This window comes from Macaca nemestrina, chromosome 10 (genome assembly GCF_043159975.1).
Source record: "Macaca nemestrina isolate mMacNem1 chromosome 10, mMacNem.hap1, whole genome shotgun sequence".
Classification (NCBI taxonomy): Eukaryota; Metazoa; Chordata; class Mammalia; order Primates; family Cercopithecidae; genus Macaca; species Macaca nemestrina.
Genome location: NC_092134.1, coordinates 79,108,636 through 79,135,509, shown reverse-complemented (window position 1 = coordinate 79,135,509; position 26,874 = coordinate 79,108,636). Strand labels below are relative to the sequence as shown.

Below are 26,874 nucleotides of genomic sequence, written 5' to 3'. Positions count from 1 at the left end.
AAGCTTGTGTATCATCCATTATCATGTGTAATCAATAAACGATTTAATTCTCTTGAATGAAATGACAACTGTATGGATTTGGGACTGGCAGAGATTTGGACTTTCCCTACCCACTCCCCTTGATGATGTTGAATGCTTCTATCACAATTCAAGTTCAAAGCTCTGCCAGGGAATAGAAACTAGCTGCTGGCTAATGCCGCTCCATAAATCCACAGATTTGAAGTGTTTGGGAGGCCTTTTAAAAATAAGCAATATCAGAAAGTATTTAATGAACATAAAGATAGGCTTACATTAAAGGAAAACTGCAGTTTGGGTTCTGGTTGGGTGGGCCTTCAGAGGTTTTATCAGTTTACTAATTTGGAGATGAAAACCATACCAATAGAAACTAAATTTTTCTATGTAATTTCGTGTTAACTGCAGTTTCCCTTTATGGCACAAGGTCACACAACCTACCTAAAATGTTAATTGTATAGAAAATGATTTCTAAACCTTTAACAGTTAATATCCAATAATGTGTTGTTTGTACATAGATTCTTTTGAGCCTTACCTTTGGTGCTCTCAATTTCAGTGCTATTGTACCTAGTAGCATAGAGATTTGTTTATCAATAGTACTGTATATTCCATCACATGGGTGTGTTGGAAGTTTGGGGAGGAGGGTGGTGGGAGGTGGGTGGGAGATGGTGGTGGGTGGGAAAGCATGGGTGATAGTCCATGATACTGGCTGAGTTTGCAATAGCAGGTGGAACCTTAACTATTGAGGGAGTTTGCAGATACCTCAGGATTCGTGACAATGCCTTTAAAGATCCAGGAGAGATGTTCAGCTACTAGGAACTGCTAGCAAGTATAGCGCGAATGGCTCCGAGCTCAGACACTCTACAGCTGAGAGTAGACACTTGTGGTATGTGGAGTACAGATAAGCCAGGGGCAGGCCACGGCACGCTCCATGAAAGCTAGGAGGGAGTGAAATTTCAGTGATCATCGCAAGGAAGGAGGCAGACAAGAGTAAGGCACACCTGACTCTTAGGACTAGCAGTCAGAACCAGGAGGAAAGGTTTTATTGCTATGCGGGTAGGTAAGAACAGATTTTACTTACATCCATATAGTGGCTTGAAGTCCAGTTTTCTGTTAAACATTTTTCTTAATATATTGAGCCAAAACTAGTCCAGTTAAGCTGAACTTGGTTTTTCTGGAGATGAATTGTTTTAAATTGACACCCTATTGGTGGCTCCCAGTTGAAGGAAGTGAGCACATTATTTGTACTGTGAATATTAATTTTTGCCCTTTTATTTATCTTCCTTTGACCCATTTCCTTAAAATAATGGCTCAAAGTAATACTCTTCCCCATATGGTGGGGGGATGGGTGGGCTATCAATGGGAGGTATGGGGGGTTTAGCTTGAGATGGGACTTGGTCTTAGAAGAGAGCTACTTCTAAAGGCTGTTTACTTTTCTAGGGAGGAGTCTGCTACTAGTCTTATCAGCTCTTAAAAACAGAAACTCACCTGTCCAAGTTCGTGGCAGAAAGGTAAGTTTTTTACAAGTTAGTGGTCAGCAAAAGAATGCCCTGCGTTCCCAAAGTAAAAAGGGAGAAGGACAAGCTGTACCTCAAACCAAACATTTTGTAATCTCATCCAATTGCAAAAAGTTACTGGTACAACCAGGTGTTCCCAGTAGTGACAATGGATATAATTGTGTAGTCATTCACCTCTGTTTATATAAATACTTTATAACCTCTTTTGCCTTTTGCAGGAACATCCTTGTGAAGACCTTTATCTGAGCCACTGTGCTTCGTTATGACTGCCATGCAGTTGACATGAGCTGTTCTGCAGCTCAAATTCCATTTTGTAAATGGGGTTTTTTGTTTTTTTTTAAATAAACTGTATTTGACTTATTTCTGCTTGTTTTGTCCTCCTTTGTGATATCTATGGTTAATAACGTTGAAATTCAGGTTAGAGAGGATATGGTTGATTACAATGTGAATTGCTATATTTAGATTCATCCCATTCAGCTTTATGGTTTAATGAAAATAGAAATAAGTTTTCCCTGCTGGAGTAATTTTTGGCTCATTATAATAAGTAAACTTTACTGTTGATCCAATTGAGCATGTCCTTTTTCTAGCTCCCCTGGCAAGGGAAAATCAAGTTGTAGCACTGCCATTGAGCTCAGTAGGTCTCTATTGGGACTTATGCTCACCATCTGTTGCAGAAGGACATAATGGATTTCATCTTTGGCAAACAAGTTGGGTTTATTGGCCAGCTGTCTCATACTAAAGTAGAATTATCAAGCTAGGAGTAAGAAAGTAAACTGAATGGGAGGCAAGACTTAGCCTCTCAAAGATAGCCTAAAAATGTAAGGGCTATCTTGGAAGTAATAATTGTACCCTCTAGCAAATGCTTAGGTTTTTCTGTGTGTGTGTTTGAGATGAAGTGTCCCTCTGTCACCCAGACTGGAGTGCAGTGACAATCTTTGCTCACTGCAACTTCTGCCTCCTGGGTTAAAGCAATTCTGACTCAACTTCCCATGTAGGTGGGACTAGAGGTGCCCAGCTAATTGTATTTTTAATAGAGACAGCGTTTCACCATGTTGCCCAGGCTGGTCTTCTTGAACTCCTGGCCTTAGGGGATCTGCCCACCTCAGCCTCCTAAAGTGCTGAGATTAGAACTGTGAGCCACTGTGCCTGGCCACTTAAATTTTTCTGATATTTTCAAGGAAAGTTTATCCAGCCTGTTTTGAACCTAACAAAAGTGGAGGTAGAATTATTGGGAAATTTTTGCCTCTTAACACCCATGCTGTTTTGAAATAGCTGTATGTGGGACTAAGTTCCATCAGCCTTGTGGTACTTGGAAGTAATGTCAGGGTCTCAGTTTGTGACTTGGCATTTACTAGAGGTTTTATTGTGGACAATCAGATTTCCTTGAAGGGAAAGGGCAACTGGAGGATAGTAGTTTCCTAAAAGCATGCCTATTGAAGAGAAGCATTGTTTCATTCCATGTACTTTGCTACATACTTCATTATATGGGATTGTGAAAAGTAAATTCCATATTTTCTAAATCAGGAAATAGGCTGAAGGTAAAATCCTGTCCCAAGTTCCTGCAACCACTGGACCATGTAACCCAGGCTGCTCTATTTTCAAACTTACGTTCCACCTTGTTTAGGTCAGCACACCAAACGTGTGTGTGTGCGTGTGTGTGAGATGGTCTTACTAGTGATTTTCATGAGAGCACGGGGATTGTCTGTACCTGACATCTCTTAGGTGAACTAATTAAATTTCTGAACAGCTAGCCCAAGCCCCTGCCCTTTGCAACTTGAAATGGGGAGACAAAATGGCTGGGTGCAGTGGCTCATGCCTGTAATCCCAACACTTCGGGAGGCCGAGGCGGGTGGATCACAATGTCAGGAGTTTGAGACCAGCCTGGCCAACATAGTGAAACCCCATCTCTACTAAAAATAAAAAAATTGGCCGGGCACAGTGGCTCACGCCTGTAATCCTAACACTTTGGGAGGCCAAGGCGGGCAGATTGCCTGAGCTCAGGAGTTCAAAACCAACCTGGGCAACATGGTGAAACCCCGTCTCTACTAAAAAATACAAAAAAAATTAGCCAGGTGTGGTGGCGCGTGCCTGTAGTCCCAGCTACTCAGGAGGCTGAGGCAGAAGAATTGCTTGAACCGGTGAGTCGGAGGTTGCAGTGAGCCGAGATCGCGCTACTGCTCTCTAGCCTGGGTGACAGAGTGAGACTGTCCCCCCACCCCCCCAAAAATACAAAGATTAGCAGGGCGTGGTGGCGCGTGCCTGTAATCCCAGCTACTGTGGAGGCTGCAGGAGAATCACTTGAACCTGGCAGGCAGAGATTGCAGTGAGCCGAGATCATGCCACTACACTCTAGCCTGGGCAACAGAGCAAGACTCCGTCTCAAAAAAAAAAAAGAAATGTGGAAACATTGCCAGGCGCAGTGGCTCACACCTGTAATCCCAGCACTTGGGGAGGCCTAGGCAGGAGGGTCACTTGAGGTCAGGAGTTCGAAACCAGTCTGGCCAACATGGTGAAAACCATCTCTACTAAAAATGCAAAAATTAGCTGGGCGTGGTGGCAGGTGCCTGTAATCCCAGCTATTTGGGAGGCTGAGGCAAGAGAATCGCTTGAACCTGGGAGGTGGAGGTTGCAGTCAGCCAAGATCCTGCTGCTGCACTCCAGCCTGGGCAACAGAGCGAAAGATGCTGTCTCAAAAACAAAACAAAACAAAAAACAAGAGAAAAACAATGTGGAAACATTGGATGGCTCGTGACTGTGATAGCACTTTGGAAGGCCGAGGTGTGCAGATTGCTTAAGCCCAGGAGTTCAAGACCAGCCTGACCAACATGGCGAAACCCCCTTCCTACTAAAAATACAAATATTTGCCAGGCGTGGTGGCATGTACCTTTAGTCCTAGCTACTCAGAAGGCTGAGGCAGGAAGACTGATTGAACCTGGGAGGTTGAGGTTACAGTGGGCCGAGATCAGCCCACTGCACTCAAGCCTGGGCAACAGAGTGAGACTCCATCTCAAAAAATAAAAATAAAATAGGAAGCGCTTCAAGTTGTTTTCATTCCCTAAACTTAGGCTAGAGACCACGTTCCATATCTCCCTAATCACTGTGCTGCTTTTAGGTCTCAGTATCTGTGGTGCCCATTTTGGTTTGAGACACTCACTCGGTTGCCCAGGCTGGAGTACGGTGGCATCATCATGGCTCACTGTAGCTTCGAACTCTCAGGCTCAAGCAATCCTCTCACCTCAGCTTCCAACATAGCTGGGACCACAGGCATATGCCACTGTACCCACCCACTAATTTTTATTTTTTATTATTTTTTTTTTTTTGTAGGGTCTCCCTATGTTGTCCAGGCTAGTCTCAAGCTCCTGGGCTCAAGCAGTCCTCCCACCTCAGCCTGTGGTGTCTAGATCAGAACTTGGATGTAAGGTTTTAATGTTGGAATGGAGCTAGTAAATTTGAATAAAAAGTAAACGTAAAATATTCTGAAGAAGTAAGCTGTGTAACTCAGGGACTGGGAATATTGGAGACCATACAACTCCAAGCAAGGAGATTGTGTCATATCAGGGAGGTTTGACTGGACTTTAACTGATATGGCTAAGGAATCTGAAACTTAGTCAATTATATTCTGTTTCAAGAAGAAACAAAATAGACTAATAAAAAATATCTAGGCCACGCATGGTGGCTCACGCCTGTAATCCTAACACTTTGGGAGGCCAAGGCAGGTGGATAATTTGAGGTCAGGAGTTCGAGACTAGCCTGGCCAACATGGTGAAACCCCATCTCTACTAAAAATACAAACAATAGCCAGGCATGGTAGCGGACACCTGTAATCCCAGCTACTCGGGAGGCTGAGGCAAAGAAGGTGGAGATTGAGGTTGCAGTGAGCCAAGATCCCAGCACTGCATTCTAACCTGGGCGACAGAGTGAGACTCTGTCTCAAAAAAAACAAAAAACCCAGGCACGGTGGCTCACACCTGTAATCTCAGCACTTTGGGAGGCCGAGGCAGGCAGAACACCTGAGGTCAGGAGTTCAAAACCAGCTTGACCAACATGGAGAAACCCTGTCTCTACTAAAAATGCAAAATTAGCCGGGCGTGGTGGTGGATGCCTGTAATCCCAGCTACTTGGGAGACTGAGGCAGGAGAATCACTTGAACCCAGGAGGCAGAGGTTGTGATGAGCTGAGATCACACCATTGCACTCCAGGATGGGCAACAAGAGCATAACTCCATCTCAAAGAAAACAAACAAGATCTTTAAGGTTCTAGAAAAGGAGGGCCCCAAAACAAGAATTGGGTAGTGTTGGCTGGGTGCAGTGGCTCACTCCTGTAATCCCAGCACTTTAGGAGGCTGAGGCGGGCAGATCACCTGAGGTCGGCAGTTCGAGACCAGCCTGACCAACATGCAGAAACCCCCATCTCTACTAAAAATACAAAATTAGACGGGCATGGTGGCACATGCCTGTAATTCCAGCTACTCGGGAGGCTCAGGCAGGAGAATCGCTTGAACCCGGGAGGCGGAGGTTGCAGTGAGCGGAGATCGCGCCATTGCACTCCAGCCTGGGCGACAAGAGTGAAATTGTCTCTCAAAAAAGTAAAGATCTGGGTAGTGTTTGTCTAACATAACCAGAGAAAACGTTTCACAGGAATGAATTTTTTTTTTTTTTTTTTTGAGACGGAGTCTTGCTCTGTCGCCCAAGCTGGAGTGCAGTGGCACGATCCTGGCTCACTGCAAGCTCCGCCTCCTGGGTTCACGCCATTCTCCTTCCCCAGCCTCCCGAGTAGCTGGGACTACAGGCGCCCGCCACCGCGTCCGGCTCATTTTTTGTATTTTTAGTAGAGATGGGGTTTCACCGTGGTCTCGATCTCCTGACCTTGTGATCCGCCCGCCTCGGCCTCCCAAAGTGCTGGGATTACAGGCGTGAGCCACCACGCCCGGCCTAGGAATGAATATTTTACTCCACTGTGGAGCGAGTTTTACCAAAGCTTGGGTGTGAAATCTTCTGAAATTTTGATGTATAAATTCCAGCCAAGAATAGCCCATTCAATCTTCTGAGAGAACTCTGGCATATTAAGACCCAGGCTGAGAGGCAAGCAGGAGGGGAAGAAAAAAAGAAAGGCCTATGGGCATTCTGGGCTTTTTTGTGCTGGGAGGATTGAGAGAAAAGAGATGTAAACATCAGGAACCTTTGCATAGGGTGTTTAGCCAGTTTGGGCAGCTCTCCAAGCTCTACAAATAGGGCACCACCAGGGAGTGTGGGGTTCTTCAGATCATCCATGGCCCCTTACTCTGAAAAGGAGGTGAAGGTGGTAGATCCCCGTACTGCTCAAGCCCAATTGTTTGGTTTTTTTTTTTGTTTGTTTGTTTTTAGATGGAGTCTTGCTCTGTCGCCCAGGCTGGAGTTCAGTGGCACAATCTCAGCTCACTGCAACCTCTGCCTCCCGAATTCTAGTGATTCTCCTGCCTCAGCCTCCTGAGTGGCTGGGATTACAGGCGTGCGCCACCATGCCCAGCTAGTTTTTGTATTTTTAGTAGAGATGGGGTTTCACCATGTTGGCCAGGCTGGTCTTGAACTCCTGACCTCACAAGGAGTGATCCGCCCACCTCGGCCTCCCAAAGTGCTGGGATTACAGGCGTGAGCCACCATGCCCAGCCTCAAGCCCAAATTTTATGGTACCTCTCATACAGAGCTCTGGGGGGAATGAAATGAACGTGGTAAGATTCAAACAGATAGTTATCTCAGCTTCACCACCCTCCCTCAAGAAGGAAGACACAGTAAAAGGCTATTTCTGTAGCGCACTTTATAGACCAAAGCTTAGACGAGGTGGAGGCTGAAGACCTGAGAAGCTGAGTCAGGGAAGACAGATGCCAGCCCTTCGTCAAGGCAAGCCTCTTTGAACACACCTTGGAACTTCCAAACACCCGTTCCCATTGTCATCCTCTTCTGGTCTAGAGAACTCAGCTCCTTCTGGGTCTCAGGGTTGGGGAGTACCTTTATCAGAAGGGAATGAAGGAAATCCCATCACCAGTTCCACCCCTCTAGGCCAGCTTAGTTTGTGGCCTCCATCTTGGTCCCCCGGGGCACCAGGAAGATGGTCCCATCGGCAGCCTGTTGCAGCGCGTACTCTTCAGGAGAGTAGCTGTTGCCTGATTCATCCCGAAGGTGCTGGAAAATGTCACGATACAGCTCTGTCAGCTGTTGGCGCATGACCTCCAGGGTCCGGTCTGCCTCCCCGCGGGCCCTGAGAAGCCGCTCCCGTTCATTGCTCAGCCGCTCCAGCTCCCGCTCCAGCTGCACGATGGTTTCCAGCTTCCTCTTGCGGCAGTTCTGGGCTGCTACCTTGTTTTTGCCCCGTCGTCGGATGTCCCGGACTAGCGCCAGCTGGCTCTCTGTCAGCGGGTACCTCGCCAATAGCTCATTAAAATCATCTACCGGCAAGTTGACGATCTTGTCCGTAGGAAAAGGAATCTTCATGGCCAAGGCCCGACGTTCATCCCGACTCCCTGCCTCCCCCCGTGCAGTGGGCTTAGCCCGCACAGGGCCTGAGGCGGGCTCTAAGGCCAAGGGGGTCTCAGCAGCTGGCAAGGTATAGTTGGAGTGGGCCAAGGAGTTGGGCATGAGTGAGTAGGGGTACTCCACCGGGTACATCTCCACATACTCACTGCGCCGCCGACCAGCCTCTGTCCCCTCCAGCTCAAGAGATTCAGCATCACTATAGTTGAGGGATAATCCTGAGTCGGATTCTGGGTCTTCTTGGGGCTTAGGTGGCCCCACTGGCAGCCCAATGTCCAGGAGAGCTAAGGGGTCTTGGAGTGGCTCACTGAGCAGGCCTGAGAGGCTCAGTGGCTTGGAGACTGGTATGGTCATGTTGCCATAGGAGTATGGGGCGTCTGGGACATGGGATGTAGATGCTGGGAGCTCATAAGGTGGTGGAGGAAGTGGGAAGCCAGCATCTGGGTGGATTGAGCAGGGGCAGTAAGTTGTGTGTGGTGGAGGTCCAAGGTATGAGGCTGGGGCTTGGGGCTCAAACGATGGCTCACTTGGAGCATTTAGACCCTGCAAGGAAAGACACAAAGAGATTTGGAGACAGACTAAGGAAGAAAAACCAACACTCTCTCAGGACCAAGCTGGATTCTTCTGAAAGACCCAGTGAGATAGTAACAAGGAAACAAAGTTGCCATAATCATTGGAAGCTTCTTGCAAAGTTCTGATACAGTTGTTCCAAGAATAACGCAGCTTAAGGCCAGGAGCGGTGGCTCACGCCTGTAATCCCAACACTATGGGAGGCCAAGGTGGCAGATCACCTGAGGTCAGGAGTTCGAGACCAGCCTGGACAACATGGTGAAACCCCATCTCTGCTAGAAATACAAAAATTAGCTGGGCATGGTGGTGAACGCCTGTAATCCCAGCTACTTGGGAGGCTGAGGCAGGAGAACTGTTTGAACCCTGGAGGTGGAGATTTAAGTGAGCCAAGATGGTGCCACTATACTCCAGCCTAGGTGACAGAGCAAGACTCCATCTCAAAAAAAGAAAAAACGAAAAACGCAGCTTTAGCAAGAATGGAAGTCACTGAGGTTGGACTGCAGAAAAGTCTACCTAACACTGGAACAATTATGAACTCTCCTTGGAAAAGCTCTTACTGGGTTGAAATGGCTCATGTTCGTCCAGGCGTGGTGGCTCAGGCCTATAATCCCAGCATTTTGGGAGGTCAACGCGGGCAGATCACGAGGTCAGATCGAGCTCATCCTGGCTAACACAGTGAAACCCGCTGTCTCTACTAAAAATACAAAAAAAAATAGCCAGGTGTGGTGGCAGGTGCCTGTAGTCCCAGCTACTCGGGAGGCTGAGGCAGGAGAATGACCTGGGAGGCAGAGCTCGCAGTGAGCCAAGATCGTGCCACTGTACTCCAGCCTGGGCGCCAGAGCAAGACTCCATCTCAAAAAAAAAAAAAGAAAGAAATGGCTCATGTTCCTTTATTTCCTTCAGGAAGTCAAAGCCTTGTTATTCAAGATGACCCCTCAGAACCCTTTCCTGCTGCAGTTATCTAGGGTCAAAGGGTCAAGTTCAGATCCTGGCCATGCCCCGGATGCCCAGCAGAGGGAGCTGCTGTGTGGGAAGAGGGCCTAGGGCAGATCCTGAGGGTGCTAGGCATGGTAGCAGGGCAGTAAAAGGGGGTGGGCTGGGGGCTAAGAAGCACCTTGGGGAGCCAGCACAAACTCTGCCGTCTCCTCTTCAGTCCCTCTGTCCCTGCCCAGGTGCAGTGAGAAGTAGAGAACGTGCTAGAAACAAGGCCCCCAACCCACATCGGGGAGCCACCCTGCTCCAGCCCAGCTGGGGACAAAGGCATCATTGTTAAGCCAACAGACACCCCTTTGTCCAAGTAGCAGGAGGAGAGGACCCTGGCATAGTCCAACTCCCCTTCCTGAGGCCCCTGAGCTACTGCTCTGCTACCTGGAGTAAACGGACCCAGTTGCCAAGGGCAGGCAGAGGTAATGACGGAAGAAGATGGCAGGATCAGAGAGGCATGTCAGAAGAGAAGAAGGTGAGCAAGGGAAGGACAGCAGGAGGTGGGATAGAGAGAGATGTGAGTCAAGTGGCTGCTGAGAGAGCATACACTCCCTATCAGATCATTCCCTTCCCACCACTGCTCCTCCACTCCTCCTCCTCAATGTTCCTCAGTGTCTTCCATCCAGATCTTTCCCAGTTCTTCCTTTCCCAGTGCCTGAAGCATTACCAGCTCTGAGCCCTGCTTGCTCCCGCCCTCTGCCTCAGTCCAGGTCAACTCCCTGCTTCTCTCTTCTCTGACACACGCTCTCCCCACCCTATCCCGCCCTTACTCACCTGCAGCTCAGTGATGGACATGATCTCTTGCCAAGTCAGTTCCATCTCTCCTAGCTCTGAAGTGGACAGCTGTATCACCCTGTTCCTGCTCTGCTGGGGAGGACACGGGGACATCCTACTGGGCCAGAGTCTGGTCCAGGTTCCTGGAAAGCCTAGATGGCTCTGGAAACCTGTGTCAAAGGAAAAGAGGTGTTAGAGCTACACCTGCTAGGATCAGCAAGTTTGCACTACCTCCTTGGAGGGGCTCCCTCCAGCTTCCCCTGAGGGAAGGAGAGACTGCCTCCTCCCCATCCTCACTCATGCTGGACTCATCAACCAATCCCTTAAGACGGAAAATCTTTTCCTGTGGTATGATCTCCACCTCGCCAACTATGGCCACAGTCAGTTCCTTTGGTAGCACAGAAGGTCTTTACCTTTTTTCCAGGCAAAATGCCCACTCTTTCCCCTACTTTTCACTCCCCCAAACTGTTTTCCTGGCTAAGGGCAGAGTCAGATCTTCTGTTTCTCTGTTTTCCTGTATTTTGTTTTTCATTTTCTAGGGCAACATCAGGGGTCACCCTGCTTTCCTCCTCTGTCCTCAGTTTTAAGTTCTCAGCCTTTTCTTTCCAAGATGATGACAGTATATGCTTCAGGATCCCCAAGAGCATGTTGTGGAAAGAGCCAAGCAGACAGCCCCTCCCCCTCTCAAAGATATGGCCCAGGCCTGGTGGCTGATAGCAGCTCTGCCCTCTCCTCCTATCCTGGCCCTGGGCTTCCCTGCCTGGGCCAGATAAGAGGTTTATCAGCTGCAGGCGGCAGAGGCACAGAAGGAATGAGCTCTGGAGACACTGGACCTCTGTCCTGTGTCCTCACAGGGTCATTTGGGCCATACCTTAACCCACACAACCAGAAGTCTTTCCTCTTCTGAGGTAATACAACAACCTTAGTAAAGACTTAGTAAGCACTTGTTAAGAACTAAGCTTGATGTTGCAAGCTTAGTTTATCAGATTGGTTTTCACCAGGTGCAGTGGCTCAGGCCTCTAATCCCAGCACTTTGGGAGGCCAAGGCAGGCGATCACCTGAGGTCAGGAGTTCGAGACCAGCCTGGCCAACATGGTGAAACCCCGTCTCTACTAAAAATACAAAAATTAGCTGGGTGTGATGGGGTGGTACATGTCTGTAGTCCCAGCTACTCAGGAGGCTGAGGCAGGAGAATCACTTGAACCCAGGAGGTGGAGGTTGCAGTGAGCTGAGATCGCGCCATTGCACTCCAGCCTGGGTGACAGAGTTAGATTCTGTCTCAAAAAAAAAAAAAAAAGACTGGTTTTCACAAAGATTCTAAAGGTACATCAGAAGCTGAGACTGAAACTGATAAATAATAGCAGGATGAGGTCTAGAACCTGACTCCACTTGACTATAATTTCTTCTAGGCATCTTCCCCTCCTGCCCCTGTATCTTCATACTCCAAACCTCTATTGGAAATCTACATTCATCAGTTCTTTCTGTGGAGTGTCAGTCTCTCTTTCTCCTTCTGGGCAATGTCCCTCTAGAGCCTTGAATACACACTGCCATCCAGTCCCTTTTCTTTTGACCTGAGTTCTAGTTGCAGCTCTGCCACAAAGCAGCAGTGTGATGTTGAGCAAGCCATCTCACTTCTCTGGGCCTCTGTTTCCTCATTTGTAAAACCAGGGAGTTGGACAAATTGACCTTGGAGGTCCCTTTCTGCTTGGATAGCTTAGAATTCTCAGCAAACCCTCACCCGTGTCCTTATCTTCTCTCTGTCAGTCCCTCTCCTCATGCTACCTCCCTATTCCCTGACACCCACTTTCCTTGCATCTGTTTTCCCTGCCGTCAGCAAGAGACTCCAAGTAGATTTGGCAAGGTCTTCCTGATCTCTACGGTCACACATTGTGTGTGTGTGCACGCACACAGACATACCCTGCCATATTAGTAAAGGGAAGCAGGCTAGGATGAAGGAAACGTGGGAGAGGGGAAGCACTTTGGGAGGCCGAGGTGGGAGCATCGCTTGAGCCCAGGAGTTTGAGATCAGCCTGAGAAATATGGTAAAAACCCATCTCCACTAAAAATGCAGAAATTAGCTAGGCAGGCCGGGCGCGGTGGCTCACGCCTGTAATCCCAGCACTTTGGGAGGCCGAGGCGGGCGGATCACAAGGTCAGGAGATCAAGACCACGGTGAAACCCCGTCTCTACTAAAAAATACAAAAAAAAAATTAGCCGGGCGCGGTGGCGGGCGCCTGTAGTCCCAGCTACTCAGGAGGCTGAGGCAGGAGAATGGCGTAAACCCAGGAGGCGGAGCTTGCAGTGAGCCGAGATCGCACCACTGCACTCCAGCCTGGGCGACAGAGCGAGACTCCGTCTCAAAAAAAAAAAAAAAAAAAAAAAAAAAAAAGAAATTAGCTAGGCATAGTGGCACACGTCTGTGGTCCAAGCTACTCAGGAGGCTGAGGTGGGAGGATCACTCGAACCTGAAAGGTCAAGGCTGCAGTGAGCCATGATTGTGCCACCACACTCGAGCCTGGGTGACAGAGCAAGACCGTCTCAAAAAAAAAAAAAAAAAAAAAAAAAAGGCCAGGTGCGGTGGCTCACACCTCTAATCCTAGCACTTTGAGAGGCCGAGGCAGGTGGATCACCTGAGGTCAGGAGTTTGAGACAAGCCTGGCCAACATGGTGAAACCCCTGTCTCTCCTAAAAATACAAATATTGGTCAGGCATGTTGGTGGGCATCTGTAATCCCAGTTACTTGGGAGGCTGAGACAAGGAGAATTGCTGGAACACGGGAGGTGGAGGTTGCAGTGAGCTGAGATCGTACCACTGCACTCCAGCCTGGGCGACAGAGCGAGACTCTGTCTCAAAAAAAAAGAAAAGAAAAAGAAGGACAGAGGATAGGATTGTATGATCTCAAATTGCATGACCTTAGACCACTCACCACAAGGATGGCCCAGCACAGCAATTTAATTTGGAATCTTCTCTTCAACTTACGACAAAATTAGTAGGAACTACAAATGATGCTTTTAAAAGAGTATCTCCCCTAGCTCTTGCCTCCATCCCCTTGTTTTATTGCCATCCCCAGAGATGGGAGTTGGTGTAGGCAACTCTGCCAGTGGGCAGAGTGGGTGGGGTGTTTATGTCTGTCCAGGATGCCATTTCAACACCGGAACCCCACCCTCCTCCACCCAGGTTCTGGCGGAAATTGCCCAAAGGCAAAGTGAATGGAGAAGGGGTTTAGGGGGCAGAGACAATGACTCTTGCTTCATAGTTCTTCACTCACCCCACCCCACCCCGCATTTGTCTCTCCTTTTATCTTCTTGGATCTGACTCTAAGGTGCAGTACAAAGGTCCTGCCCCAGGAGGCAGGAGACCTAGGTTCTCTGGCACTTGAGATACATGACCTTGCCAGGCGCGGTGGCTCACGCCTGTAATCCCAGTACTTTGGGAGGAGGTGGGAGGATTACCTGAGGTAGGGAGTTCAAGACCAGCCTGACCAACATGGATAAACCCTGTCTCTACTAAAAATACAAAATTAGCCGGGCATGGTGGTATATGCCTGTAATCCCAGCTACTTGGGAGGCTGAGGCAGGAGAATCGCTTGAACCAGGGAGGCAAGGTTGCGGTGAGCCGAGATCATGCCATTGCACCCCAGCCTGGCCAACAAGAGTGAAACACTGAAATAAAAAAAAAAAAAAAAAAAAAAGGATACATGACCTTGGGCAAATTGCTTCTCATTCAGTCCCTTCCCTAAATGGAGACAGGACTAGAAACCAATTGCTGTGAAAGGCTGTAGGTTGCATCTAGCTCAGGGAGTCACAAACTTCATTGTGTGCCACATTCACCTGGGCTACATGTAAAAACACAGATTCCTGAAAGCCACTTCAAATCTACTGAATTTAATTCATAGACCCAGGAATCAGCATTTTAAAGTGCCTCAGTGGCCGGGTGTGGTGGCTCATGCCTGTAATCTTAGCATTTTGGGAGGCCAAGGTGGGTGGATCACCTGAGGTCAGGAATTTGAGACTAGCCTGGCCAACATGGCAAAATCCCATCTCTACTAAAAATACAAAAATTATCCAGGTCTGGTGGTGCACACCTGTAATCCTAGCTATTCAGGAGGCTGAAGCATGAGAATTGCTTAAACCCGGGAGGTAGAAGTTACGATGAGCTGAGATCATGCCACTACACTCCAGCCTGGGCAACAGAGTAAGACTCTGTCTCAAAAAAAAAAAAAAAAAAAAAAAGGGCGGGGGGGAGCAAGGAGAGGCAGGAGTTTGGAGGGGAGAGAGTTGAGGAGAACCTCTGGATCCATTCCAACCAGCTTTTGGGTGCAGTAGCAAGTTTGTACCAGGTGGCAGGTGGAACAGGATGCTTTTCCCTAGACACTCAAGAATGGGTGGTGTTCTATACACCAGGCATAGGTCCCTCTGGGTCTCCAGAGCCTACCTTTCAGAGGACAGCAGAGCTGGCAGGCAGTGGGATAGATCAGGGAGATGGATCAAATAGAACACCATAGAGGGTATAGAAACTGAGGAGATACTGGGAAAGTGAAGTGGGCTTCCCTGTGTTCCCTTTCTTTTACAATAAGAAGCTCCCACTTTAGTTCAGCTTTCATTTTGAGGTCACACAACCATCTTACTCCCACTGGGTTGTCTGTTCCTTCTCTTACTCCCCAACATTGTGGATTAGGTAGAAATGGGGTTGTCACCAGGGACTAAAGTCCATCCTCCTTACTCTTATCCTGGTGGTCCTACCCAGAAAGATTTTTATCACAATCCCTAAGTACTCACAGAATGATATTGGAGATTCATGCTTAGGAATACAGAGTGAGGACCATTTGGAGAGGGATAATGGAGAGAGGAATACATTTGGCCTTGGCTGCTGCCCCAGGGCTCTTAACTTCCTTAACAAGGGGGAACAATGAGAGGGGGCTTGCCTCAGGATCCCTTTTCGGAGGCTTATTTGACCACCTCACCTCTCCATGTGTCAATAGGTGCAGTGAAAGGATGAGGAGGGATTAGTAAAACATGGGATATGGGTTGGCAGGTAAGCAACTTATTAGAAAGATTAGGGAGAACTCCCAAAGAGAGAGACGCACACAGAGGTGAGACAGAATGAAGGGGGAAAAAAGGAGGGAGAGAGATTTGAGTATAGTGAGCTCAGTGCCCTGGGGACATGCATGACTCAAACAAATGTGTGAAAACAAAGGAGAGGGGGACAAGTTTCTGCTATCCTGTCACTTCATCCCTGGACCCCAAACTCCAGTCCTTTGGTACCGATGTCTAGGGGATCCCAGCCCCAGCAGTTCTGATACCTCCTCTCTTCTCTTCCACTGCTTCCCAAGCCCCTATTTCCCAAGCAGCCAAGAGTTCCAGTTAGAAGCAACTATGCTGGGGTTGGGATGCCTTCCTTCTCCCTCCAGGTCCAGCTGATCTCTACTGCCCCTGGGCACAGAGAAGAGAAACGGCAAGGGAGGCAAGAACCCAGAGGCGATCTCTCATCCAACCGCCCCACCTTGCAACGCTTCTCAGAGGTTCAGATATCCAGTGTTTCCAATTCCTCAGCTTTCCCCAAACCTTCTCAGCTGCCTAGACAGGGCAGAGTAATGGAATGGAGTTGGGGAAAGGGTAGTCTGTTGGTTCCCCCAGGGTAGCCCACCAGTTGAAGGATTCCTCCTGGCTACTCCCCAGTCCCTCAGCGGTGCCTTGCCTGGGGAGACCACTCTCTGGTCCCCATTCACAGCCGCCACCCCAAGGATCCCAGAGCACCCAAGAAACCATTTAGGTCTTCTCCTAGAGGAGTTCCCAAATATATCAGATTCCTAAACCAGGGGCGATCTAAAAGTCTGAAGTCTCCTAAGAACATACCGAAAGTTGGTTATTTTCCCCCCTCACCTCCTTCACCCCCCTAGCCTGGCCCTCAGATACCACTGGAATCCTCCCCACCCACCCTGCCTTTCAGGCACCTGTGGCAGAGTCCCAGCGGAGTGAGGAGAGAGATGAGGCTCCCGGTGTTGTCTCTGGGGAGGCTGAGCCTGAGCTGACACTGCTGGACGAGGATCCCGGCTACCTTTGAGAATGTGCGAGGACCGCGCCCCGCCCCCGGGCCATTGCTGAGCCTTGAGTATGGAGGCTCAGGCTGGGCTGAGCACAGGAGCCCCAGGCAGGAGCACCAGCGTCTGAAACCCTCAGCCTGAGTTCTCAGTCCTTCCTCCAACCCTCCCCTTTCCCCGTAGCTGTCCTCTCCTCCTGCCCCTTTCGGCCAAGAGAGGAAACTTGAGCCTGATGTGGTTTCTGCCCACACCCCGCCCCCACCTTGCTCCTGGCCAGCGGGGGCACACATGGCTCCAAGCCTCTCACAGCCGTGTTTTCAGCCCAGGAGTCCAGCCAGGTCTGTGTTTCTCCCATGCGTTTGATGAATTCCAACTTGATGGTCCCCTCGAACGTGACCTTTAAACTTTATGCAGGTTGTCGTCGCCTTGTGTCCCCATGGCTCTCCTAGGGACGGGGAAACTGAGTCATATCAAGGTGGAAGGCAGCTGAAGGTAAGGACCAGGTGTCTAGCTTACCAGCTGTCTAGGCAGGTGGACGTTTAGGGCATAGCCTTCATTTAAGGAAAACCTCGACTCTGGGAACAAGGGCAGGGGAACTATTTGGAGGAGGAGGGGCAGCTGGCTGCTTTGATGTGTCCTTTCACCTGTAGCCTTCTCCCCTCCCCCCTCAGCCTCAGATATCCTAGGACAAAGGCCTCTTTCTTGGCCAGGTTTTTGTCAGTGTGTGAGGGGAGTTAGGTGGGGGGCCGCCCAGCAAGGAGATTATTCACCTCCCTTAAAGGGGACCCCAGATGTCCTTTGTCCTCCTTTCTCCCAGGCAAAGCACCCCAGCCACATGGCACCCAACTCTGTTAGGCCAGTAAGTACCCTTATCTTTTTTTTTTTTTTTCCAGAAAGGAGCTCACTCTGTCTCCCAGGCTGGAGTGCAGTGGTGTGAACATGTTTCACTACAGTCTCAAACTCCCAGGCTTAAGCAATCCTCCCACCTCAGCCTCCCAAGTAGCTGGTTCTATAGGTCAGCGCCACCGTGCCCAGCTAATTTTTTTTTTTTTTTTTTTTTTTTTTTTTTTAGAAGTGGTGTCTCACTATATTGCCTTGGCTGGTGTTGAATTCTTGGGCTCAAGCAATCCTCCCACCTTGGCCTCCCAAAGTGCTAGGATTACAGGCATGAGCCACCTCACCCAGCCCACTTATTCATCTTTTTGCCTCCAAGCTACACAACCAAAGCCCCAGGTCAAACCCATCTTTCTTCAGAGACTATGAGAAAAGAGCCTTTCTTCCTCCTGATTTGTAATGGCTTTCAGCTCTATATGTCTGGCTTCAATCCTGACATCTGCAGCTTACCTTTTTTCTTCTTACGGTGTTCAAGTTAAATTAGAAACATCTCAAGACTGGGGAAGCAGATAGGTGCCACTCTGAGGCAGGACTGGCATTCAACAAGCATGCTCTGATGGAATTGCGTTTACTGTTAAAATAATGAAAATGTTCTGTCCTACTTGATAAAGGGCAGCTGCTGTGAGCCCTCTAAGTGTCTCCCACGACTCCACCAGTAGCCTAGTTCTCCTCTAAGATCCCCAACAACCCAGCAACACAACCATGGAAGTAAAGAGGCAATGCTAGTACCATAAGGAGTCTCCTGCGCTGCCTGCTTGTGCTGGAATTGGCCAATGCCCATGCCAAACCTATGGTTAAATGCTTTGAATTCCATCCCTATTCCAGTAGATCATGACTGCACATGCATGATCAAGGTAGGACAGGAGGCAATCCAATGACTTCATTGCATGTTACATGTGGGTTCAGAATCTCTTGAGACTTGGGCATGAATCTGGGTCACATAGGTAGGCTCTCAGATATAATTCTCTCATTTGCATACTTATTTGGGCCACTTGGAGGGGATGAAGAATGGTAACAGTCACATTTGTGGCTGACTATATAATGATATCAGGTTACAGATAGTCAACAAACATTTATTGAATAAGAATTATCAGTTCAGGATACTGTTGTTGCATAGACAATTATGGATAACACAAGGCTCATCATTCATTCATTCAACAAATATTTATTGAGTGTCTACTATGTTTCACATCCCAGGAACACAAAGATGAGCAAGAGAGTCTGTATCCTCAGTCAAGTCTAGTCAGGGAATTACATTAATAAGGTGTATATAATAAAATAAAATAAAATAGGCCAGATGCGGTGGCTCACGCCTATAATCCCAACACTTTGGGAGGCCGAGGCAGGCAGATCACCTGAGGTCAGGAGTTCAAGACTAGTCTAACCAACATGGTGAAACCCCGTCTCTACTAAAAATACAAAAATTAGTCAGGTGTGGTAGCATGTGCCTGTAATTCCAGCTACTCAGGAGGCTGAGACAAGAGAATCGCTTGAACCCAGGAGGCAGAGGTTGCAATGAGCTGAGATCGTGCCACTGCACTCCAACCTGGGTGACAGAGCGAGACTCTAGCTAAAAAAAAAAAAAAAAAAAAAAAAAAAAAAATTGAATTAAAAAAATAAAGGTGTATATACAGTGCTATGGAGCAGAAGAGGAAATAAATTCTGCCAAGTGAAATTCAAGGAGGGCTTTACAGAGAAGATGACAATTAAGTTAGGCTGTGGAGAAAAGCTAAGAATTTCCCAGGCACAGAAGGGGAAAAGAGTATTCCAAGCAAAGATGTGAAGGCATGGAGGCATAAAATACAGAGCAATACTTTGGGTTTACTAGATTGGCGTATGAGATGGGAAGTAGGAGAAGATAAGCCTGGAAAATTTGACAGGGGCTAAATTATACAATGTCTTGAGAGTCAATCTAGGGAGAGTATACTTTATCCTATAAACAATAGGGATTCATAGAAGTGTTTGAGGTCATCTACTACTTATTTGAAGGGACAGACATAGTCAAGTAGGGTGTTCTAAGTGAAGAGACAGCCTTCCTTCACTAAGGGGACTGGCTAGGTGGAGATGGCTCTCCCATCTCACCCTCACTCCTCTCCTACAGAAAAAGAGGACTTCACTGTGGTTCTCAGGCTGTGTCCTGCCTCCAGGACACCCTTTACAGGCTTCAAAGGAAGGGATGGTTCCTTAGCCCATTCCTCTCAGATTCCTGAAATCCAGACCAAACACCCTTCTACCTTAAGTCTCCTTTGATTTACAAATTGCAAAGCATTAGGAGCCAGCCTGAATGGGTTGGATAGTGCCTATGACTTGTTAAAGCAGGGATGTCTAAGGTTTTCCTATCAAGACTCTCCCACTTCATCAAAGGTAGCAGAGATGGAATACGATATGGAGAAAACCATGGCCACATATCTTTACTCTTTTATCATTCTCCACGTATACTGCTAACTAACTCCCTAAAAGATTGACTTCTTGTCACACCTGGTCAACCCACCCCTACCCTCACCCTCATAACGTGTGTGTACACCACCAGCAGCAGCAGGTCAAGCCACAAGCAATGTTGCCAAACACCCCACTGAGTTATGCAACCAGCTTCCCGAGAAGGGCGGGGTGTGTAGAGGTGGAACCAGGGGAGGGCCATGGGTCCCAGAGGGAGCTGGCTGCCTTGCCTGCTTGCCTGCTGGTCTGACCGCAGTGGCCCCAGAGGGCGGGGGCAGGGCTGGCCCTTTATCAGTGCCCTGCAGGGTTGCACCCACCACCCCCTGGCTTCCTCTCTCAACAGACGGAAAGGGGAGGCAGCCACAGGGGGCAAGGGGAGGGCTGGGCGTTATCCTAGGCAGCAGAGCCGGGCGGTTACCCCAATGGTTGGGGGAGGTGGTGGAGGGGTCTGGGACCAAGGGAATAGTGAGGCCCCTCTTACTAAAGTAGTGGAGGGCCCTGTTATACACCGAGGCTCAGATGGTGGACTAGATTTCCTAAAGCATCTAACTCATTGTTCCTTGTGTTCCAGTTTGGGTAAGGATAGGATTTTTAAAAGTCTTTGAGGAGGTTTCTTTCCTCAGATAAGAATTTTTAGACGACTGACTCAGGAATTAAGGGGAGACTGAAGCCCATTCTCAGGACAAAAGGGTTTGGGGCTTTCAAGGGAGTTGGATGTGACTGAGGTTCCCATACCCAGGCATCTAAGAGTTATGCCCTTTAGCAGAGCCTAGTACTAACACCAAAATGGATGAAGGCTGATAGATAAGCCTAGCATAGTCCAGAAGAAATAATCCCTGGGGCTTCATTCTACTTTATTTATTATTATTATCATTATTATTATTATTATTATTTTTTTTTTTTTTGAGACGGAGTCTTGCTCTGTCACCCAGGCTGGAGTGCAGCGGCCGGATCTCAGCTCACTGCAAGCTCCGCCTCCCGGGTTTACGCCATTCTCCTGCCTCAGCCTCCCGAGTAGCTGGGACTACAGGTGCCCGCCACCTCGCCCGGCTATTTTTCTGTATTTTTTAGTAGAGACAGGGTTTCACCGTGTTAGCCGGGATCGTCTCTCGATCTCCTGACCTCGTGATCCGCCCATCTCGGCCTCCCAAAGTGCTGGGATTACAGGCTTGAGCCACCGCGCCCGGCCTCATTATTATTATTATTTTGAGATGGAGTCTCACTCTGTCACCCAGGCTGAAGTGCAATGGCGCGATCTCGGCTCACTACAGCCTCTGTCTCCCAGTTTCAAGCGATTCTCCTGCCTCAGCTTCCCAAGTAGCTGGGATTACAGGCACCTGCCACCACGCCCAGCTAATTTTTGTATTTTTAGTAGAGACGGGGTTTCACCATGTTGGCCTGGGGCTTAATTCTAAATCTAGAAAGAGAAGTAGTTTTGTGGTACATAATAGATCTTGAGTCTTAACACATGGGCTTGAGGCTGGGCACGGTGGCTCACACCTCTAATCCCAGCAGTTTGGGAGGCTGAGGCAGGAGAATCACTTGAGCCTAGGAGTTTGAGACTAGCCTGGGCAACATAGTGGGACCTTGGTTCTACAAAAAATTTTAAAAAATTAGCCGGCCTGTAGTTCCAGCTACTCGGGAGGCTGAGGCAGGAGAATGGCATGATCCCGGGAGGTGGAGCTTGCAGTGAGCTGAGATAGTGCCACTGCACTCCAGCCAGGGGGACAGAACAAGACTCCGTCTCAAAAAAAAAAAAAAAAAAAAAAAATTAGCCGGGCATGATGGCGTGCACCTGTACTCCTAGCTACTCAGGAGGCTGAGGTGAAAGGATGGCTTGAGCCCGGGAGGTTGAGGCTGCAGTGAGCTGTGATTGTGCCAGTGCACTCCAGCCTGGGTGATGGAGCAAAACCTCGTCTCAAAAAAATAAAATAGGCTGGGTGTGTTGGCTCACACCTGTAATCCCAGCACTTTGGGAGGCTGAGGTGAGCGGATCACTTGAGGTCAGGAGTTTGAGACCAGCCTGGCCAACATGGTGAAACCCCATCTCTACTAAAAATACAAAAATTAGCCGGGTGTAGTGGCACGCACCTGTAATACCAGCTACTCAGAAGGCTGAGGCAGAATAGCTTCAACCAGGAAGACAGAGGTTGCAGTGACCTGAGATCGTGCCACTGCACTCCAGCCTGGGTGACAGAGCAATATTTCATTTCATAAATAAATAAATAAATAAATAAAATGAAATAAAAAGGCCGGGCGCAGTGGCTCATGCCTGTAATCCCAGCATTTTGGGAGGCCGAGGTGGGCAGATCACGAGGTCAGGAGATCGAGACCATCCTGGCTAACATGGTGGAACCCTGTCTCTATTAAAAATACAAAAAAATAGCCGGGCATAGTGGCGGGCACCTGTAGTCCCAGCTACTGAGGAGACTGAGGCAGGAGAATGGCGTGAACCCGGAAGGGGGAGCTTGCAGTGAGCTGAGATCGTGCCACTGCACTCCAGCCTGGGAGACAGAGCGAGACTCCGCCTCAAGAAAAAAAAAAAGAAAAGAAATAAAAAGACTTGGGGGCTGGGCATGGTGGCTCATGCCTGTAATCTCAGCACTTTGGGAGGCCGAGGCAGGTGGATAACTTGAGGTCAGGAGTTTGAGACCAACCTGGCCAACATGGCAAAAACCCTGTCTCTAATAAAAATATAAAAATTGGCTGGGGTCGGGCGCGGTGGCTCAAGCCTGTAATCCCAGCACTTTGGGAGGCCGAGACGGGCGGATCACGAGGTCAGGAGATCGAGACCATCCTGGCTAACACGGTGAAACCCCGTCTCTACTAAAAAATACAAAAATCTAGCTGGGCGAGGTGGCAAGCGCCTGTAGTCCCAGCTACTCAGGAGGCTGAGGCAGGAGAATGGCGTAGACCTGGGAGGCGGAGCTTGCAGTGAGCTGAGATCCGGCCACTGCACTCCAGCCTGGGCAACACAGAGAGACTCCGTCTCAAAAAAAAAAAAAAAAAATTGGCTGGATGTGGTGGTGGGCACCTGTGGTCCCAGCTACTTGGGAGGCTGAGGCAGGAGAATTGCTTGAACCCAAGAGATGGAGGTTGCAGTGAGCTGAGATAGTGCGACTGCACTCCAATCTGGGCAACAGAGCAAGACTCTGTCTCAAAAACAAAACAAAAAACAAAACAAAACAAAAAAAAGGCTTGGGCTTCGTGTGGAGTGTGGTGGCTTGAACCTGTAGTGCCAGGTACTCAGGAGGCTGAGCCAGGAGGATCACTTGAGCCCAGGAGTTTGAGGTTACAGTGAACTGTACTCCAACCACTGTACTCCAGCCTAGGTGACAGAGCAAGACCCTATCTCTAAACAAACAAACAAACAAACAAACTTGGGCTTGGGTCCTGGCATTTACTGGCTGTATAGACTTGGGTAACCCAATCTTTCTGGGTTTTTTTTGTTTGTTTGTTTTGTTTTTTTTTTAGACAGAGTTTTGCTCTTGCTGCCAGGCTGGAGTGCAATGGCACGATCTCAGTTCACTGCAACCTCCACCTCCTGGGTTCAAGCGATTCTCCTGCCTCAGCCTCCTGAGTAGCTGGGATTACAGGTGCGCACCAACATGCCCAAATAATTTTCTGTATTTTTTTAAATGGAGATGCGGTTTTATCATATTGATCAGGCTGGTCTCTAACACCTGACCTCAGGTGAGCCACCTGCCTCAGCCTCCCAAAGTGCAGGGATTACAGGTGTGGGCCACCAAGTCCGGCCAACCCAAAGCTTCTGAGCTTTATTTCCTCACTTGGAAAATGGAGACAATGATGAGAATGCCAACTTAGTGAAGTTGTTAGGAAGATAAAATGGGATAAATACAAAAATTAGTCTGTTACTTATTAGATGAAAGCTTAGATACCTGGAGGCCAGAGTGACCCAAGGGCTTGAGGAACTTCGAATGCCCTATCTGGAGGTCAGACTCTGGTAGAGAGATGCTTGGGACAAACTGAAGCCAGTGAAGAGCCTGATTGTGGGGGAGAGCAAGAGCTAGGCTGCACCAGTGTTGGTGGGGAGGAACGGGGGCTAGACTTCCAGGAACTAGCCTGCAGGCCATGGCTCTCCCATCCCAGCACTACTGGGCAGGGCTAGTTCCAGCCACACCATGGGCGCAGTGCCAGGCTTATGGGCTTCAGTCACCTTCCAGGAACCCCAGAACCTCCGCCCCACCTCACACTGTTGCAACCCTTTAAAGTGGGTGGAACTGCCTAGGAAGTCCCACCCTTTGCTCCTCCTTAGAGGATGGAAGGCCAGATCCCTGGCCGTTTACTAACTTCTTTTCACAGGCATCCTTCTCATTCCAGACCTCCATCTTTGCCCCTGCTGCTCCCCTCTACCTGGAATGCCTTCCTTGGCCCTTTCTACCAATCTAAGGCAGTATGGAGTAGACAAGAGATCTAGGTTTGAGTCTCAGCTCAGCACCTAGCAGCGTGGACCTGGGCAAATTATCTAACCTCCTTTGAACCTCAGTTTCCCCTTGGTAATGAGGGAGAACAGAGTTTCCATCACAAGTTGTGAAAGGGATCAGATGAAGCAATGCACATACAGTGCTTACACAGGAAATACATTAATGTTGGTTCCCTTCTTATAATCTACTCTCCAAGGAGAGTTCATTTCAAGCTCTAGGTCTACAACACTCTTTCTGGCTACTTTCGCACATACACATAGTCCTCTTTAATTTCTTTCTCTCTCTCTTTTTTTTTTTTTTTTTTTTTTTTGAGACAGAGTATCACTCTTGTCGTCCAGGCTGGAGTGCAGTGGTGCAATCTCAGCTCACTGCAACCTCTGCCTCCTGGGTTCAAGCAATTCTCTGCCTCAGCCGCCTGAGTAGCTGGGATTACAGGCACCCACCACCATGCCTGGCTAATTTTTTGTATTTTTTGTAGAGATGGGGTTTCACCGCGTTGGCCAGGCTGGTCTCAAACTCCTGACCTCAGGTGATCTACCTGCCTTGGCCTCCCAAAGTGCTGGGATTACAGGCGTGAGCCACCACACCTGGCCATATTCCTCTTTTCTAAGTTATTTTGCAATTATATGTACCAGAGAATTAATAGCCTCATTTAAATATTTTTCTATTTGGACCACATGATTTTGTGTTTCATTATACCATCCTATAATAGTATAACGGTAAAACGGTAAATTTTTTTTTTTTTTTACTCAAAAAAATAAAATAGGCCAGGCATGTTGGCTCACACCTGTAATCCCAGCACTTTGGGAGGCTGAGGCGAGTGGATCACTTGAGGTCAGGAGTTTGAGACCAGCCTGGCCAACATGGTGAAACCCTGTCTCTACTAAAAATACAAAAATTAGCCGGGTGTAGTGGCACGCACCTGTAATACCAGCTACTCAGGAGGCTGAGGCAGGAGAATCGCTTGAACCGGGAAGAGAGAGGTTGCAGTGAGCTGAGATCATGCCACTGGTAAAAACGATATTGAACAAAATTTGTCTCAGGCACCATAGTACAATGGCTAAGAGCATGAGTTTCAGAGTCAGAAATGCCGGCACTCAAATCTTGGCTCTGAAGATGGGAACAATGGACACTCAGGACCACTGATGGCAGGGAGGGCTGAAAAACTACCTATTGGGTACTATCCTTATTACCTGGGTGACAGGATCATTCATACCCCAAACTTCAGTGTCATGCCATATACCCATATGACAAACCTGTACCCTCTGAATTTAAATAAAAGTTGAGGCCAGGTAGGGTGGCTCATGCCTGTAATCCCAGCACTTTGAGAAGTCAAGGCAGGAGGATCTCTTGAGCTCAGTAGTTGAGACCAGCCTGTGAAATATCGTGGGACCCTTCTACAAAAGGGTTCTTCTAAAAAAAAAAAAAAAAAAAATTCTTTTTAATTAGCTAGGTGTGGCTGCATGCAACTGTTGTCCCAGCTACTCAGAAGGCTGCAGTGGGAGGATTGTTTGAGCCTAGGAGGTCAAGGTTGTAGTAAGCTGTGATCATGTCACTGCACTCCAGACTGGGCAACAGAGAGAGACCCTGTATAAAAAAAAAAAAAAATTATTATTATTATTTTATTTTATTTTTATTATTATTATTATTATTATTATTATTATTTGAGACAGAGTCTCACTCTGTCCCCCAGGCTGGAGTGCGGTAGTGTGATCTCGGCTTACTGAAAGGTCCGCCTCCCGGGTTCACGCCATTCTCCTGCCTCAGCCTCCAGAGTAGCTGGGACTACAGGCACCCGCCACCACGCCCAGCTAAATTTTTGTATTTTTAGTAGAGACGGTGTTTCACCGTGTTAGCCAGGATGGTCTCGATCTCCTGACCTCGTATGATCTGCCCTCCTCGGTTTCCCAAAGTGCTGGGATTACAGGTGTGAGCCACCGCGCCCAGCCTATTTTTATTATATTTTGAGATGGAGTTTCACTCTTGTTGCCCAGTCTCGAGTACAATGGCATGATCTTGGCTCACCGCAACCTCCGTCTCCCGGGTTCAAGCGATTCTCCTGCCTCAGCCTCCCGAGTAGTTGGGATTACAGGCGCCCCTCACCATGCCTGGCTAATTTTTCTCTATTTTTAGTAGAGATGGGGTTTTACCATGTTGGCCAGGCTAGTCTCAAACTCCCGACCTCAGGTGATGCTCCTGCCTCAGCCTCCCAAAGTGCTGGGATTACAGGTGTGAGCCACCGAGCTTGGCCCCAGTTTTTTTATTTTTTTTAGAGTCTGGGTTTGACTCCTAAGCTGGAATGTAGTAGTGCTATCATAGCTCACTACAACCTCAAACTCTTGGGCTCAAGTGATCTTCCCACCACAGCCTCCCAAGTAGCTGAGACTACAAGTGCGTGCCACCACACCAGGCTTCACTATGATGCCCAGGCTGGCCTCAGACTCCCAGACTCAAGCAATCCCCCAACCCTGGCCTTCCAAAATGTTGGGATTACAGGTGTGAGTCACTGTACCTGGCCTTTTATTTTTTAAATAATCCACTCACTCCCCTTCACATCCAGAACTATAAACTTGCAGACATTGTTAACTTCTTTGTCCCTCTTGCCCTCCATAGAACTTCTGGAAAAAAATCCAATTCTAGTTAAATCCAACAATTCAGCTTCTCCATATATATACCTAGGTAGCTGAATATTGAAG

At 48.4% G+C, this 26,874-nt stretch overlaps 1 protein-coding gene across 4 annotated transcripts; it reads right to left on the bottom strand.

The window, feature by feature from the left end:
* Positions 1–7,305: 7,305 nt before the first annotated feature.
* Positions 7,306–16,579, bottom strand: LOC105474226 (nuclear factor, erythroid 2). 4 transcript variants are annotated; one of them, XM_011728722.2, is made up of 3 exons: positions 16,317–16,579; positions 10,364–10,533; positions 7,306–8,578 (listed from the first exon to the last, which is right to left on the bottom strand). In XM_011728722.2, exons 2-3 carry the CDS (start codon positions 10,475–10,477, stop codon positions 7,571–7,573), a joined length of 1,122 nt encoding a protein of 373 aa, XP_011727024.1. In that variant the 5' UTR covers positions 10,478–10,533; positions 16,317–16,579; the 3' UTR covers positions 7,306–7,570. The 4 variants fall into 4 exon arrangements, with proteins under 4 accessions (XP_011727024.1, XP_011727027.1, XP_011727026.1 ...); XM_011728725.3 differs by lacking the exon at positions 16,317–16,579 and adding an exon at positions 15,666–16,098; XM_011728724.3 differs by lacking the exon at positions 16,317–16,579 and adding an exon at positions 13,290–13,475.
* Positions 16,580–26,874: the final 10,295 nt, after the last annotated feature.

Bases quoted from the DNA above. Each gene is read 5' to 3' on its own strand.
- LOC105474226 (XM_011728722.2), bottom strand. From the start codon at position 10,477: ATGTCCCCGTGTCCTCCCCAGCAGAGCAGGAACAGGGTGATACAGCTG. The intron at 8,579-10,363 runs GTGAGTAAGGGC...CTTTCCTTGCAG, and splicing joins TGTCCATCACTGAGCTGCAG to GGTCTAAATGCTCCAAGTGA.